The sequence below is a fragment of the Benincasa hispida genome, chromosome 11 (assembly GCF_009727055.1).
Source record: "Benincasa hispida cultivar B227 chromosome 11, ASM972705v1, whole genome shotgun sequence".
Taxonomy (NCBI): Eukaryota; Viridiplantae; Streptophyta; class Magnoliopsida; order Cucurbitales; family Cucurbitaceae; genus Benincasa; species Benincasa hispida.
Window position 1 is genome coordinate 50,639,485 of NC_052359.1, and position 18,036 is coordinate 50,657,520.

Below are 18,036 nucleotides of genomic sequence, written 5' to 3' on the forward strand. Positions count from 1 at the left end.
ATTATTTTGGAAGAAATTAGATATAAATATGATTTATATCAAGTAGAGGAGAAAATACTATAGTAGATATGTGATATCAAACTATAGGATATAAAAATAATATGATTATATTAATTATATGATAATTAACCAATTTTTTTACGTTCAGGAGTGGGTAGTGGGCAGCATTGGTTATGGTAACTAGCGGGTTAAAAAATGAAAAGAGTTTTCATTTTTCGGATAGAGCATTTATTAATTTCGTCCCCCAAAAAGAATTCGTGAAACAATCACCCGATAGACTATACGATAGTAGCTCTTCCGTCTAAACGATCGTCTACTTCACGATTTCTCTAAACGATCGTATACATTTTTCCTAAACGATCGTTCAGCCTTTCATACACGATCGTGTAACTCTTCTATATGATAAACACTTCCGCTATACGATAGCACTGTATTATCTCCCACTTGTTTATCGTCTAGACGAATCGTTGTCCTCCGTCCTCTACCAAACTCACCAAAGCCCACTCTTTGGGTTTTCACTCCAAGAATACCCAGGGTTCATTAGTGGTGGTTCCGTCCCCGCTGCAGTATTCGTGTTCGTATTGATCGTGCTGTTGCAGTCGACGTTCCGCCAGGTGTTGGTAGATCTATTGGAAGGATCCGCTGCTTGGGGTTCAGAAGTTCGAAGAGAGTCTTCAACTGGTATGGAACCATTTCCCTATTATTTATTGTGTTCTGAGCATGCCGATAATTAGATTCATGTGCATAACTGTATGTGTTGAATGTATATCATTATATGAGATCCTTCATCCATAAGGTTCCCTTGGTAGCTCAATGGATTTAAGTTGAGAATCAGTTCTTGGGGTTAGTTTGAAGTGTTCAAATTAACAAGAGTAAATTCAATTATATATGATATAATTGACATGATGTATGAGATACATCAAGTGGAAGAATTAATGTACATATGATTTATATTAAGTACTATAAAATAGAAAAAGAACTATGGTTTGTATGTTTCATGAGATGAAATATTAAAACGATGGGTTATAAATATAATATGGTAAATTGATTATCATATTTATTTATAATATATTAATTATTTGATAATTAATTTCTTTTTCTCTAATAACCGATTGAGTGGGAGGTTATTAGTGGTTTTATGGTAACCGTGAGATAAAAGGAAAATAGTTTTCCTAAAATTAGAAGTTACTTCATTCAGAAAGTTCTTACGAGTAAGCTATCAAGTGAAAGAGTTTCGCTAAGTGATAGCATTCAAAGGCTAAATGATCTTATAGAGTTGACTATACGATAGTCATTCAGCTGATTATAGCTAAACGATTGAGTGGCAAGTCTATACAATAGGTTGTCGTTTACTAAACGATCGAGCACATCGTTTATACGATAGATAACATCTTATCTCCCACTTGCTCGATCGTCTACTCGATCATAGTTCTCTAGTCTCTTCCCCAAGCCAAGATCATACAGAGCCCACAACTTCTGGATTCTCACATCGAGAATATCAAGGTAACCATTGTGGTAGTGTCCTCACTCAGTTTGTGGATCGAATTAGACTTGATTGAGTTCATGGAGGCTGCGTTTGTTGTGTTCGTGTTCATTGGTTGTACTGGTCATTGCGTTCGAATGTGCTATTCTTGGATGCTTGTAGATTGATCGAGGGATTCGTGAAGAATGTTTCTTCAAAGATATGCGTCCTCCAGCCTTTGTAGCATCGTTTAGCATGTTATAATTTCTTGTTGTGCATGACCTGTTAGTTTCCATTTTGTACTGTATTTGTTTGTGTTCAATTCGAATGAAATCTTGAAAGATCCCTTCCACTGCTCATGGAAATCCTCGTGTTTGATTTCCTTCATACATAAACTGAAAGTAAAGATAATTCTACGAATTTCCCTCACAGGCGATCTACAGCTTTCCCTGAAAGCTTTAATCCAACTACACAACTACCAAAATATTCACTAAAACTCCCCAGTTCACTCCTCTTTCCCTTTTTAACATACCACAAGTTCCCTAACTAACTAAGAGTCCCCTGTAGACGTGGTCCCCATCTTCTCAACCGAAACACATTCCTCTTTTCTAAGTTTTTCCATATTACCCTTACTCTTCCTCCTTTAATATTGAAATAAAATTGGTCGTCTATCATAGTAATATGGAAAATATGATTTTAAGAAATGGTAAAAAGTTTTTGAACTCAGCAAAATGATAAAATGATTTTATGGATTATTATTTGAGAATTATCAACTGTCAATTTAGAAAGTACAAGATCCAACCCGTATTCCTTGGCATTTTAACAAAAAAAAGAATAGGGAAAATACCATTTTGTACCCTAATTTTCGATCTAATTTCTATTTGATCCTTCAAAATGTTGCATTTAGTTTTTAAGTTTAAGTTTGGTTTCAATTTAGTACCTAGGTTTCAAAATGATACAATTTTACCTTTAAGATTTAAATTTTGTTCCAATTTAGTCCCCAAATTTCAAGATTTACACTTTTAACCTAATACTCACTTCTAGTCTCTGACCTTCATGTCTATTAATTAATTCAAAATAATTATGAATTAATTTTATAGATTTAATTTTAATAATGATGAAAATATTAAGACTTAATTAATTATAATTCTTTTAAATTAATTAAGAGACAATAACATTAAAATCGTAAATTGAGTATTTAGTAAAAAATCGAAGTTAAAAGTGAGATCGAGATGTTTAATTGAAACAAAACTCAAATAAAAGTGTAACTTTTTAAAACCTAGGAAAGAAATTAAAAACCGAACTCAAAACTTAAGATGTGTAACATTTTAAAACCTAAAAACCAAATATAAACTAGACCCACAACCTAAGAACCGAAAATGTATTTTTCTCAAAAAATTATAATAATTATAAAAATGATTGAAGTTGTAACAATTGTAAAAGTTATCCAGTAGAAACTCTCAAATTTACATAATGGTAGAAATTATAACATTTTTATAAATTGATAATTTAGTACTTATCACTTGTGGATCTAATTTCTATAAGTATTATAAGTTTGAGAATCTAATTTTAACACTTATATAAGTTTGAAGGCTAAATTTTTACAATTAAAATTTGAGGGTATAATTACACCTTAGTGTTTTCAGCAATCTACCCTTAAAAATAACTCACCTAAAGAGATGTTTTCTCCATTCCTTTTGAACTTTTCAAATTGAACTGGCCTCAAAATTAGAAATAACAGAATACAAATTTTCAAACGAAATCTATCGTATTTAAATGATCTAGAAGTCATAAACGCTTAAAAGAAAGTCCATCCCAAAAGAAAAACACCAAGAGAGGCTAAGATTAATAAAGGGATCTCGAGAAGAGAACTGGTTGCTATAGAAGAAGAAAACACAGTAATTTTTCTGCTTACCATGGTCGTCTTCACTTCTATACATGTATGCATGCACACAATTTAATATAGTTCTCTCATTATATACCGAACTAATTCTACAGACTGCTAAAAAAAATTACCCTACTAGACATATAATTAAAATTGAACTCCCCTATTAGGTCCGATCCATTCATAGACATATCAAACACACTTGAAAATTCAACCAAATACACAAGTACTAAAATTTGTAATCTCTAAATATAACACAATGTAAATGAATCTGCTAAAATAGCAAAATTTAGATTCTACGACATAATTACTATTAGAAATTTATGAGTAATAGTCTATATCATTAATAGATTTTTGCTACATTCCCAATTCTTTAAAAACACTTAATTTTTATCCTAAAAGTGCTACAGTTACCTTCTCTTTTTTTTTCCCCCTCAAACATGGTTTTACTTTATAATATTTTCACTCTCAAACGTAGCCTTCAATGACGAGCAGTTTCTCTGATGTGCTACAAAATTTCATATAAAACGTATGTTCCGTTTCACTATCAAAAGCAAACGTATTATTATTTTATAAATTGCCATTTCTCTGTCTCAAGACATATTTAAAAGCCTCAGTCAGAAGCATGCAACTGCATACACCAAGGCAGAAATTAGTTCATCCTGGCTTTCAGTTTCAATCACAGGGGAGGTGACCAGGCATCAAGAACAGATCTAAAATTCTACTGTCACACTTACTCCGTACATAGACAAGATAAGGCTATTAAACAAATCTTCAGGGAATCTCTGACTATTATGAGTAAAATTGGAATAGGATTTACATCATGTTGCGGTAACATGTTCCACTCCGCATTATTGGTTCTTGAAAGACTGCCAAAAGATCGAATAAGGCGTGAGGATACATCTACACCCCTCAAAATAAAAAGATTTTAAGTTGTAAGAAGCATCTTACATCAAAATTTTTGGAGAGGTCTTTCACTTGTTCCGCAAGTTCTTGCTTCTTCTGCGCAGCTGCAAGACAATTCCAGTCTTATTAGCATTAGTTAAACCGGCTCAACAATAAATACCATACATAAAAATTGAAATCAATGAAACAAAAACAGAATAGTAAAGTTTCTACCCTTGTTAGATATCTCCTCAATTTGCTTCGATGTCCTCACAGCAAACCTTTGAAATGTACGGCTGCAAAAAAGGAAAAGAAAAAAGAAAAAAAAAATGAGGGAATGAAATAATTTCTTGAGAATGAACAGTTAGTATCAAGCAGACAAATGTGACTTTTCAATTGTCACCGAGCTTGAACATCCTCGATTTAATAGCAGACATATGCTGGAGAAGGAATGCCTAAACAGCTAAACTCTTAGAAGTGTAATCGATACAATCATATCCGCAATCATTGTGCAAGTCAGCATTAGATACTGTTCAAACGAGGAAATAAGAAACAATCTTGGGGATGACAACAAAGAATAATCGTTCTTGACACTGTTCCAGATGCCAAAATGACAACAGTTAAAGCCCATTGACACAGAATTTTGAACAGAACAAAGAAATACATGAATGCAAAGGGGAAAATGGACAGATTCCTCTAATTGCGAGTGAATAAACAGAATTGAGAAAATGATCTATAAAACCAAACAAAAAGACTTTTCTGTTTTATGGGGTTACATTGTGTCTTTTTTGATGAAAATGGGGTTAGGTTGTGTTAGTGGGGTTCTAACTAGGTGTTTGCTTTCTAGACCTTCTCTTATGTTTGAGCTTTCTCCTTTACCTTGGATAAATATTTCCTCTCCTGTTACTTTAGCATAGTTCATGCTTCCAATAAAATAAATTTCTACAAAAAACAAAACCATTAGCTAGTACCTTAAACTGAACCTGATAATGAACCAAAATAATATCTTAAGAAAAAAGGCTAAGTTAAAATCTTTGTTATAATCTTTTTGTCCATTTTATATCCGTAATCCCAAGAATATGGTTCATTCTCTACTCTCAGAAATTATATTTAAAATAGAAAGTGGTGCCCCATCTTCTTTTATACAAGCTTTAAGGGAGTATGTAAGGGGAAAAGAGGCTATAAGTAGGCCATTTGCTTTGGCAAGTTGGGCTGCTTGCCTTTACGCTGTCACTCATGACTTGTATTGTTGTCGGCCTACAAAGTTGTAGTCTAACTGTTGGAACTTAAACAAATAACTAAACTGACCACTCGACCACTTAAGTTACGATTCTAGCATGGATTTAAGAAACATAGAATAGGCACCATCAATTCTATATAAGAAATAGAAAACGGATCTAGCAAAAGTTTAACAAACCTCCTAATCTGCGCAACGTACAACCATCAACCAGCCGCTAAAGCTAATAAAACTAAACGAAGATCATGGGACATCAATTCCATAAAAGGAAAATAAATGGACCTGTAGCCAAATTTTCTAAGATTCTCCTCATCTGCAAACCCAATCATTAAGGCAGCAGATAAACACAAAAGAAAATCTAAGAATATTTTGCTTCAATGGAACGAGCCAAATAGGAACTAATTGATCCATCCAGCCAGAGAATGAAGCTTCTTCATACATACATATATCATCATCGTCCGATTCAAAACGACGCAATAAAGCCTTGTCATTCAATTACCTGTTCGCAAGACTGTTGACGAGAACCTCATTCACGAGGTATGAAACTACTCTGTGCATGAAATTTCCACCCGCCATGCTCCTTTCCAAAAAACAAAACAAATCAATAACGATTCAGATGCCTACTTGACGCTTAAATGCTTATACCTGAAACAATTGAAGAAGATCACAGAAGCTAGTTTAACCTCCCTTCCAGGAATCAAAACAATCAGCAAAGACTATAAGAACCCGTAAAAAGTAAAGAAGCGAAAAGCATACGCAAAACCCTTTAATCAATGGGAGAAAAAAAACAGACATATGGATTTTCAACCAAGGAAAATCGATCGAAACAGATGAAGTTAGGAAATGTTTACGTAAACAATATCGTCGCGGATGAAAATTGTTCGATGCCCTAATTTTTCTCGATCGCAAGCCAACTAGCCTCTCTACGCGACAGCCGGACTTCTCGCCTCAATTTATAATGAGCGTGGTGGTATTGCCCAGAACCCTCTCATAACAATAATTCATTTTTATTTATTTATTTATTTGAAAAATCAAGGAAACAAAATAAAAAGTAATAATAAATATATATGTGTGTGTGGAATTTTTTTTAAATAATGTTTTTTTTAATAAATAATGACAAAAATAGGGTTGGGGGAAGTATTTAAAAAATAGGTGTTTTGGGAAAGTATTGACAGATTTAGGGTAGTGAACGTTCATTTATAAATTTTTTTTCTTTTTTTTAAAGTTAATTATTAAAAGATAATTGTTAAAACTTAATTCCTTCGTTGTTGCTTATAATTTTTTTTTAATTGTTAAACTTAATTATATATTTAATCTACCATGAAAACATCTTGCACCCATATTAAAAAAAAATACAATGATATTAAATAATATTTACAAATAGTTCTTTTGAGATTTGCAATTTGAAAATGATACAACGTGGGATTTAAAAACGACCCCCTGGCCCTTACTCCTCATGGGGTTGTCTTCATGTCCCTCTAAATTAGGTTCACCCCGTTGTCGCTATCGTCTACGACGAATACATCTTCGATCGGTGTCAGTAACATTGAGTCGTCTTGTTTGTTGAATAATACTTTCTACGTTCATCAATGTTTGCTGACATATTGAACCCAATTATGGTAGGTTGTTCTGTACTGAATATTGTTGAACATCGCCGATAAAATTATTCTGTAGAATAAAAAAATTATTAAACAATATTCATATTATATATATGGAAAATGTCTTATTTGAAATCTCTTGCCATGCAGTAATAGTAAGCGTCATCTGGTGGTGAGATAAATCGCTTTGTGATCGAATTGTACAGGGAAAGTAGTCGTCTGATACAGCTGGCCCATTTGTTAATTCTCCCTGTGCACAACAATCATGTCATCCATGCCAGTAGGATAAATACTACGCATAGATTCGACGTCAGATTTGGTCGTGCTTACCTCTTAAATCGATCTGGTGTAGTTTTGGGAGTGTATAGGACAATGAAGTTATCGTTTGTCGCATCCCGAACTGTCTCAACACACGATCTGAATGATGTCACTCTACTATATGGAAGCATATAAGCTGTCTCTTATACACATCTAGATGTGTATAAGAGACAGGCATATAAGAGGGCTAAAAGTCAACCAGATGTTTTCACCATCACGACAATAATCAAGTAAGGATGACCAAATCTGTGAGTATGGCGTCCATATAACCTGACAACAGAAAAATAATAAGTATACATATAAAAAAAATTTAAATATTAATTTATATACATATTTACTACCTGATTGAGCGTCAGCATGTCGAATGTTTTTCTGTACACAAGCAACATATTTGCTGACTGTTCAGAGACAGCTAATACACCACTCCATCTAAAATTATAAAAAAAATACAATTAATTTCTATTCGCACTCCATCTAAAATTATAAAAAAAAATACAATTAATTTATATTCTTACATAAAATGGTAATGAAATAAGTATATAAATAAAATAATACCTGGCACTAAGTGGCCGATGATCTGGGGCCTGTAATTGGACTTATGGTGCTACAATTGAAAATCGATTATAAGCCCACACTTGTAACAGTATCAGTGGCCCCGCTATTTCCAACGCTCGTGCATTGGAAGCACGACAAAGTTCTCTGTACAACCATGCAAGACATGCACCACCCCACGAGTATCGTACCAGCGTGCTCGAAATCAGATAATAATGGGAGGAACATGAGATGCACTAAAGTATTTGACTTGTCAGCAAATAAAAATCTTCCAATAAGCTACAAGATGTAAGCTCGTGCGTACCTACGTACGCTGATGTCGTCGACATTGGGAGGTAATTCGGGAAACTGGGACGCCAACCAAGGGATATTCAATCTTGATCCCTTTAGATCCTCTGGTAGAACGCCTAAGAGCTTTTCACCGACGTTCTCCCAGTCATACTGTAGTGAGCCTGTCAGTGGTTGCCCGTCCACTCTTAATCCAAATTGTACAGCAACATCATGCAATGTAATAGTGCACTCCCTATGGGGTAGGTGAAATGTATGGGTCTCTGGTTTCCAGCGCTCAACTAGAGCAGTAATCAGGTGCCAATCAAGTTGGATGAAACCAATTTGTGCAACCCCAAGAAAACTCGCCTCCTGAACGTATGGAATAATGCGATGATCAAATAGGATAGTACTTTGTGCAGTCGCATCCCTCCGACAATTCAACACTATAGTGGATGAACTATCCCATACTGTCTGTGAACGATGCGTTTTTTGTTAGTACAATTGGACAGAATTAGAAGGACCAGGCTCCATTACCTAAAAAGTTCAAATTATATTACATTATAGAATCGATAACATAAACGATACATAAAAAGTACATAAGAAAGTACAATTACATAAAATAAGTTTATTAAATAAATTCGTTACATAAATTCATTATAAATACATAAAGAATACAAATACATGAAATATACAATTACAATAAAATTATAAATACATAAAGAATACAAATACATGAAATATACAATTATGTGAAAATTATAAATACATAAAGAATACAAGTAAAAAAATAAAAATAAAAATCCTAATGGCCCGAAGACGACGAAGCACCCAGTGTATGGTGTGGACAAGAGCGTCTGTTATGTCATTCTCTTTAACAAATTGTACATCGCACTTTTTGGTTTGCTTCTATCCAATCCATTTCATTATGAATTCGCGTACTTTTTGGCCGACCTTGTTCTCTGACTAAGTCCGCATTTGGATGAACTTCTGTAAATGATAATTCTGGCCAATAATCTGGGTGTTGAATTGGATGGAAGCGGCCTTCATAACAACGCTTGAAATTGGACAATTTGTGGCATTCATCAATAAGTGGTAGGTATGTCATATGCATGAGATTACAAACTGTAATTACATGAGAGCATGGAATATTGAATGATTGCCACTTATTGCAAGAACATGTCCCTTCTTTCAAGTTTAAAACTTGGGTGTGCTATCCTTTGTAGGGAGAAATCATACTTATGTCAGTTTGTACTTTGAAAGTTTGACTTCCCCTGTCAATGGATGTCATCGTATGTGTCGATGCTCGTTTTTCCCACCTCTTCAGTTTCTTTAGGGCATATTCTGTATATATGTCCCCACGATCGAGTGCTTCACTGATTTATTGTCTCCGACGTTCAAAATACAATATTGTGCGATAGAATGTTAGCCTAATCAAAGAAGTAATGGGTAACATTCTAGCACCTTTAAAAATGTCGTTCATGCATTCAGCTGCATTGTTGAGACATTCCGGGTGCAATTGTTTCAATTCTTTCATGCACCGAATGAACTTACACCTTTGGTGTTGATTTCCGGCCTTAAATACCAAATTTTTTAGTAGATTTGATTTGTATTTTGTATTGAAATTACTGGCAACATGGCGAAAACAATATCGGTGGTATGCTCTGGGTTCACTTCAACCAATTTCTTCATTATTAATTGCAGCAAGAATGTCCTTATGTCTGTCAGAAATCAAGCAAATACCCTCTATTTGGATAACATATTCACACAATGCCCACAAAAACTATGACCAACTGGACGAATTCTCACCTTCTACGATAGCAAAAGCAAGGAGAAATATATGTCTGTTTGCATCAACAGATAAGGCTGTCAATAATTCCCCTTATACTTTCCGTATAGATGAGTTCCATCAATTTGGATTAATGGCCTACAATGATTGAACCCTTATCTTGCAGGACCAAAAGACCAAAAAACTTGTCCAAAAATAGTCGTACCTGGCACATCAGAGGGAAGGAAAAACTAGTTTGTTCGTGTTCCTGGGTTGTAATGAACAACAACACTCAGCCAATACGGAAGCTTCGAATATGATTTCTCCTAATCGTCAAACATAGCAATTAACGCTTTTCTCTTGGCTTGCCACACCCATCTATAATTGACATTGTAGCCATATTGTCTTTTAATGGCTTCTTGAAGTAGGGCCACAGGTACTCCAGGATCAGCTATAACCAAATTCTGAATTTTGATACTCATGAAATTTGAATCCAGCTGTGAATGATCCTGTGTCAACTCTGAAAACAAACGTGAGTATTTTCCTTGAAGTTTTGTGATTTTGAATATCCCATGAGTTTTGCGCCGACATGCCTGTAGCCTCCAAGTACACCCGTCACTCCAGAATTTACATTTAACATACCAAAGGTCCTGATTTGATTCCACTACGACAATTTTGTAGTGTTCCATCACACAATATTTTTTTACAGCAAATTGTAAATCTTCTTTGGTATTAAACAACATTACCTTTTGTATTGAACTACAGTTATCTACTCCTACATTCCTTTCTTCCAGAGTAGACCATAGTTCAAACGTTGAATTTGTCATTTCCCAATCTATTTGGTTGAACATTTTCGACGGTACCAACTCAAGATCTTGTTCACCACTACCGTCGTTTCCAAATAATTCATCCACTTCAACGTCGATGTCACTATCTCCATCATTTCCAAGTTCAAGAATTACTAAATCTTCAGGACGCATCGACATATTTATTATGTTTTTTTTTTCAACTGTTATAGTTGACAAAAAAAATATGTTAATATGTCAACCCAACAAACTCTATTTTCTAAGTTTAAATCAATCATATATAAACTAAATCATACATAAGCTATACATATAAGATTTCTAAGTTTAAATCAATCCAAACAAATAAAAAAAATGTAAGATCAGCCTAAAAACATATATAAACTAAATTATATATAAGCTAAATCATACACAAACTAAATAATACATAAACTAAATCATACATAAACTATACATTAACTAAATAATACATAAACTAAATCATTCCCAAACTATATATAAACTAAATCATACACAAAACTATACAACATAAACTATATAATACACTATACATAAACTATACATAAACTATACATACATAAATTATACATACATAAACTATACATACATAAATTATACATACATAAACTATATATACATAAGCTATACATACATAAACTATACAAAAATGTAGGAATATACCAAGCAAAATTCAGCCCAAAAACATGCAAAAACATACATATAAATACAGATCAGTCCAACTAGAGAAATAAATATACCAAGCAAAATTCGGCAGCAAAAAATGTAGGAAAATCGAGCAACACGATTGCTACAATGGAGGATTCGGCGAGGATCAAATGGAGGACTGAAAGTCGAGCAAAATCGAAATTTTGGAAGATTTCGGTGAAATAGAGTCTTCGGTGAGGGATCGATGGTTTCGGTGAGAGAAACTGGCGGTAAGGATTAACAATGGACGATTTGGTGAGGAAGAAGAAGGGTTGGGCGGAGGTTTTAATGCGAGGGAATCGTATACCCGGTACACGACTTAGGGTAATCGTGTACCCGGTACACGATTCTCTCAGTCAAACCTACATGACAGCCACGCCAGACTAGGCGTGCCAGGTGGCCAAGGAATCGTGTATCCAATACACGATTAAAGCCTTATCGTGTATCGGGTACACGATTTAGGTGTAATCGTGTACCCGATACACGATTTAAACACCTATTTTTTAGAATATTTTCCCCTAACCCTATTTTTGTCATTATTTATTAAAAAAATATTATTTAAAAAAAAATCATTTGTGTGTGGATAACTATTTTGTTTTTGTTAAATTTAAAGGGAAAAAAATTATTTTTTTAGTTCCTAGATTTTGGATATAGTTTCTATTTAGCCTCTAACTTAACAATATTTTTTTGGTCCATAGGTTGTACTCTAGATCCTATTTGCTTTATAGCTTTTAAAATGCTATACATTTAGTCCTTAAATGTTGAATTTTATTTCAATTTAGTGTCTAAGTTTCAAAATATTACAATTTTACCTTTGAGATTTGAGTTTAATTCAATTTGGTCATTGAGTTTAAAGATTTTACATTTTTAATCTCACTTTTTCGTACTATACTGGCTTTCAATTATTGACGTCAATTTCTATTGATTAACTAAAAATAATTACAAATTGAAATTTTAAATTTAATTTTTAAAAGTGATAAAAATGGTGAAACTTTATTAATTATATTTGTTATAACGATTTTTAATTTATTAACATAAGTCAATTCTAAAAATAGAAAGTGAATATTTAGTAAAAAACGAAGTTAAAAATGCAAATCTTGTAATATAGGGACCAAATTAAAACAAAACTAAAGTAAAAGTGTAACATTTTGAATCTTATGAACAAAATAAAAGTATTGTTTCTAATTTAATATTAGGGTTGTTTTTAAATATAGAAAAATGAACTAAAATATTTATAAAATATAGCAAAATTTTATAACTATCAATAGTAGACGTTAATAGATACTGATAGATGTGACATTGATGGACGCTGATAGAAGTCTATTAGTGTCTGTTAGTGTCTATCATTGATAATTCTAAACTTTTGTTATACCATGTAAATTTTTTTAACAATTTTACCTTTTGAAATAATTTCCCTTAATTCCTACCATAAGTAATGTTTTGACATTCACTTTCTAGTAACATCTTAGAAAACCAAATAATTTTTTTAAAACTAATAAAAAAAGTTATTAAAAAACGGACTTCTATTTTTAGAATTCGACTACAAAGTAAAAATGTAAGGAAACGGAGAAAAAAATATAATGAAAGGAGAAATAAGATAAAATTTTAATTTTATTAAAATTTAAAATGTCACATTATTAATAACAATAAAATTATTTTTTAGAAAAAATAAAATTATTTTAGAGACTTGTTTTTTAAAAAATTTAAATTTTATTTTAGTCCCTGAACTTTGATTATTATTCTATTTTAGTCTTTAAACTTCTAAAAATGTTCGTTTTAGTCCCTAAACTTTTAAAAAATATTTATTTTGGTCCCTAAACTCTTCAAAATATGAAAGAGATGACTAGGATCTAGATATATCGAGCAAGATGGAGGTGAAGTAAAATACTAACAACCACCATGTCAAGATACAATCAATATTCTAAATTAAAAACGTCTTTTAAATTCTCCCACCTTTCCACCTTATTCAAAGTTGAAATAGTAACATCCCGAGTTTTCGGTAATTTTAAATTGGATTATCTTAAATTCATTGGATTTATGGTGTTTTAATTTTGATTTTAAGAGCCAAATTAAAGAAGATAATTAATTTAAATTGAGTTGTGAAGAGAATTTGAGACTTAATTCAATTTGATAAAACTTGGGGTTTATTTTAGAATTTCTAATTTAATTAGAATATGAATGTCTAAATTAATTAGATTATGAAATTTATAATTTTAATTAGAATATAGAAATCTTGAATTAATTAAATTATCACATATTCAAAAAGTAAATCTAATCTATTTACTATTTTAATTATGGATTTTCTAATTAATTAAAGTGTAGATTTCCTAAATAGAAAAAAAAAAATATTTTATTCAAAAAGTAAATCTAATTTATCTACTGTTTTAATTAAGGATTTTCAAAACAATTAAAATGTGGATTTCTTAATTAGAGAAAATATCTTATTCAAAAAAAAGAAAGAAAAATCTAATTTATATATTGCTTTAATTATTGATTTTCCAATTATCAAAACAACGTCTTATTACAAAAAAAAAAAATCTAACTTATCTACTACTGTAATTATTGATTTTCTAATTTAATTAAAAAATAGATTTCCTAATTAAATAAAATGTCATGATAAAAAACAAAATCTAATATATTTACTACTTTACTTATGGAATCCCAAATAAAATGCCTTAGCGTCAGGCAAAAAAGATATACGTTGATGAGCATAATTTCATGTGACTTATTGAGTGAGTATAAACGTATACCGTGCGAATTATTATGAAATTATGACCGTTTTATCATGTGCATGATCTAATGCATGAAAGTGGTGTACTAGGGTTGTTCATTCACTAAAACTACACATATGTTGAGACTGATTGACATGACAGTGATTACGAGATTTTATAGGACTCGTGAACATGTGAATGTTATATATAATATGAATTTAGATGTAATCTCTTTTCCTTTCCACACTCATTTACTGCATGAAAGTGGTGCATGTCCAAGGACGTTAGTGAATGAAAGAGATGTACTAGGGCTGGTATGTATGAAAGTGATACATACCTAGAGGAGACTAAAGTGTGCAAAAGAGGTGCACATTCAATGGGTTATGTGTATACGGAATAGCTTCATAACCATGTGTAGATGTGCACATCCCTACATTCTTATAGAATACTTGAGATGTATGAAAGTGATGCATTCCTAGAGAGTTCAGTGTATATGAAAGAGATATACATCCTGTGTGTAAAAGGGATGCACGTCTAGGGGAATGGTAAAAGAGTGAGTCAATTAAGAGAAATCTCAAGGTCCCACTAATATAAAGTTTCAATTTACATTGCATTTATTGGACATAAATGTTTAACCTGACCCCAGTAGTGGGATTATTTATAGAGTATTTTATACTCATTCTTTTTCATGTTTCATTTTCAGAAAAAGATAAGAATACACTATCGAATGACGGGCGGAATTCGTGATCGAGCCATTGGGACCATCAAATACTTCCGCTCTTGTTTTTTGTTCTATGTTTTCATGATTTTATACTTAGTCAGTTGTTGAATTTAGAAAATTTTCAGTTTTTGCACTTTGGATGTTTTGGATGATGTGTTTTTAGTAATATTAAATTTTCTTATATTTTATATGGTACCCAGTTAAATGAATTCTAGTTATATACTCTTAACAAAGTTATTTACTTCATGGTATTTAAATAGTTTTTTCAAAATCATGAAAAAATGTCGATTTTGTAATGTATACATGCATGTAGTGACGACTAGTACAAGTCCTAAGGAGTCGGGTTGTTACAGAAACTCTAGAACTTTTTGTGTAGCTAACTTATTTGGTAGCTCAGACTCTTAGTCATCAAAAAAATAAGTCACCTTACCATTTTGTTAGTTAACAAAATCTCAATATAGCAAGGATCAAAATAAGCATTTTAAAAAAATTTAGGGACTAAAACGAGGGATTAAAAATGTAGTTTTTTAAAATAAAACAATATTCAAAATCTAGGGATTAAAAAAACATTTTATAAATCTTAGAACTAAGATAGAATATTATTAAAAATTCAAAGACCAAAATAAGATTTAAATATTTTAAAAAATTCGAGGATTAAAAAACTACATTTAAAAAGATTGGGCGATTATTTTCTCAAAATCAAAGGACTAGAAAGTAATTATAAAAAATTAAAACCCACTCCCTTCAGGGCACTGGCCAATGGCTGGTCTCTAATTTGGGCCGTCCAAAGCAAAAAACTGGAAGTTGGGCCTATAAATGGGCTGGGGCGAAAAGTTAACTTCTGCAAAAGCAAAATATCTCTGACAGGGCGAGCGGTTTCAGCTCCGCTTCTTCCCAATGGCTGCAATCAACCTTCCTCTACTCCACACTCCTCCGTCTCTTCAGATCATTTCAATCAAATCTTCCCAAAGCACTTCCAAATTCTTCCCGAGCTCTCAAACTAATCCTTCTCCTCTCCTTTCCGGCTCCTCAAAGCTCTACACTACAGCCAAACCTCGCGCTTCTTCGTTAATCCCTTTTGCTGCCAAGAATCTCTCGGAGTCTGACCTCAACTCCGTGCCGGAGACCGCGGGGGAAATTGCCGGAAGATTTCCTTCTGACGCCGGTGTTTATGCCGTTTACGACAAGGACGGCGATGTTCAGTTCATCGGCATTACAAGGAACATAGGGGGGAGCGTCGCCACTCACTGGAAATCAGTACCAGAGCTTTGCGTCTCCGTCAAGGTAGGAGGTGTCTTTTTCCTGTTGTTTATTTCTTCATTTTTTTTCCATTTTGAGCCCTAATTGATTGTTGGTAAGGTTTATTGAGGTTATTGCGCTAGTGCGATGCATGATGAATTGAGAATGAGGTACTAGACACTGTGGAGTATAGATCTTCTTCGTTTGGATGTAATCTCGAAACGTTTCGTTTGTTCTAGCGAAAAGTTCTGTGCATATGCATTCATTATTGTCTCCAATGGATCGATGTCTCAATTTTTTGTTAATCGAGTCTTGGACACTCAATTTAGCCTAGGCTTCTTAGCTTTCATCGGGCTTGGAATGATACATCTGCATCATAATCACGTGGTTTTGTTCGCGCTGTACTACTGATAATTGCTCCATTACTGACTAACTCGATCTTCACTTATCAGTTCATCGGTTGAAAATTGAAATGGTGTAGAAGTATAGCTGGAACTGGAATTAGGGGAAGTCAGTCAAATTGCAATTTATGTTGGGAGATAGTCGTTCACTTGCTGGACACAGGGAAAATTGTTTTTCACTTGTTGCTGCTGCTTGCAATCTCATAGTTCTTTGGACTTTGCTTGAACATATATTTCAACATTTTGTGGTTGGTAGCTTAAATCAAATCGGCTTCCTGTATACTACACTACACTTCATGAACTTTTCTTAGAGAAGATGGTGATTTTATCAGCTTTCTGACTTAGGACCTTCTGAGTGGCAGTTACCCTTTGACAAGATCATTTTTGTTGTGCAATGGGTATATCTCCTTACGTCAATCGTATATAAAATAGATACTCCTTTTTGCGCACCTTGAATATTCTTACGGGTCAAGCTAGGTGCTAGTTGTTGAGGAAACTCATTATGCTTGATGATTATCTATCTACCTTACTCTACACATTCTGGTGCATTCTATTCTCATATGAATTCTTCTTCTAATGTAATAGGGATACGAGGAACCTATATTATACTCAAAAGAAGTAGGAATGGTTTTAGGAAGAAATTCATAATTGAGAGGCAGTGTATTACTTAATCTATTTGTCTTGATGAGGAGTTGTGGTAAAATTCAAGTTTTTTGTGCAGCCATAGAAATCTGATCTTACCTGACTTTCCATTTTGAATGTTAACTCTTTGTAGTATGGAGTAGTAGATGAACCTGATAGAACAACCTTAACACAAGCATGGAAGTCATGGATGGAAGAACACATAAAAGCCACCGGGAAGGTACCACCAGGTAATGAATCTGGCAATGCAACATGGGTAAGGCAGCCACCAAAGAAGAAAGCCGATCTGAGGTTGACGCCTGGTCGACATGTCCAACTTACTGTCCCATTAGAAGAACTCATCGATCAATTAGTGAAGGAGAACAAGGTTGTTGCATTCATCAAGGGTTCAAGAAGCGCACCATCGTGTGGTTTTTCGCAAAGGGTAATAGGGATTCTTGAAGCTGAAGGTGTAGATTATGAGAGTGTCGATGTGCTCGATGAAGAATACAACAATGGGCTAAGGGAAACTCTCAAAACGTACAGCAACTGGCCTACGTTTCCTCAGATCTTCGTGGATGGCCAATTAATTGGAGGTTGTGACATTCTTAGTTCTATGCATGAAAAAGGTGAACTTAGTGGTTTGTTCAAGAATTGATTGTCAGATTTTAAGCAACTAATGTTTTGTTGGAGTGAGAGGCATAATTGGAAGGAGGTGAGATTGTGCCTGCTTTCATGCTTTGTCAGTTGCTCTATAGAAGTGTAGTTTTAAGTTTCACAGGTTGAACAACTATATGTTAAAAAGCCTCTACTCCCTCCTTTTCTCATTTCCTCTCAAAGCAATTGCTGAAGTTTTGTGGATT

The 18,036-nt window shown here is 33.2% G+C and overlaps 2 protein-coding genes across 5 annotated transcripts; one reads left to right on the forward strand and one right to left on the reverse strand.

Annotated features, from left to right (window-relative positions):
* Positions 1-3,868: 3,868 nt before the first annotated feature.
* On the reverse strand, positions 3,869-6,474 carry LOC120089892. Of its 4 annotated transcripts, none has more exons than XM_039047322.1 (5): positions 6,321-6,436; positions 5,969-6,046; positions 4,467-4,528; positions 4,299-4,357; positions 3,869-4,216 (listed from the first exon to the last, which is right to left on the reverse strand). In XM_039047322.1, exons 2-5 carry the CDS (start codon positions 6,043-6,045, stop codon positions 4,199-4,201), a joined length of 216 nt encoding a protein of 71 aa, XP_038903250.1. In that variant the 5' UTR covers position 6,046; positions 6,321-6,436; the 3' UTR covers positions 3,869-4,198. The 4 variants fall into 4 exon arrangements, with proteins under 4 accessions (XP_038903250.1, XP_038903251.1, XP_038903248.1 ...); XM_039047323.1 differs by lacking the exon at positions 6,321-6,436 and adding an exon at positions 6,115-6,302 and having other exon boundaries at positions 5,969-6,049; XM_039047320.1 differs by having other exon boundaries at positions 3,887-4,216; positions 5,969-6,114; positions 6,321-6,474.
* Positions 6,475-15,753: 9,279 nt separating this feature from the next.
* On the forward strand, positions 15,754-18,036 carry LOC120092180 (bifunctional monothiol glutaredoxin-S16, chloroplastic). Its single transcript, XM_039050412.1, has 2 exons — positions 15,754-16,196; positions 17,328-18,036. The coding sequence occupies exons 1-2, from the start codon at positions 15,810-15,812 to the stop codon at positions 17,829-17,831; spliced, it is 891 nt and encodes a 296-aa protein (XP_038906340.1). The 5' UTR covers positions 15,754-15,809; the 3' UTR covers positions 17,832-18,036.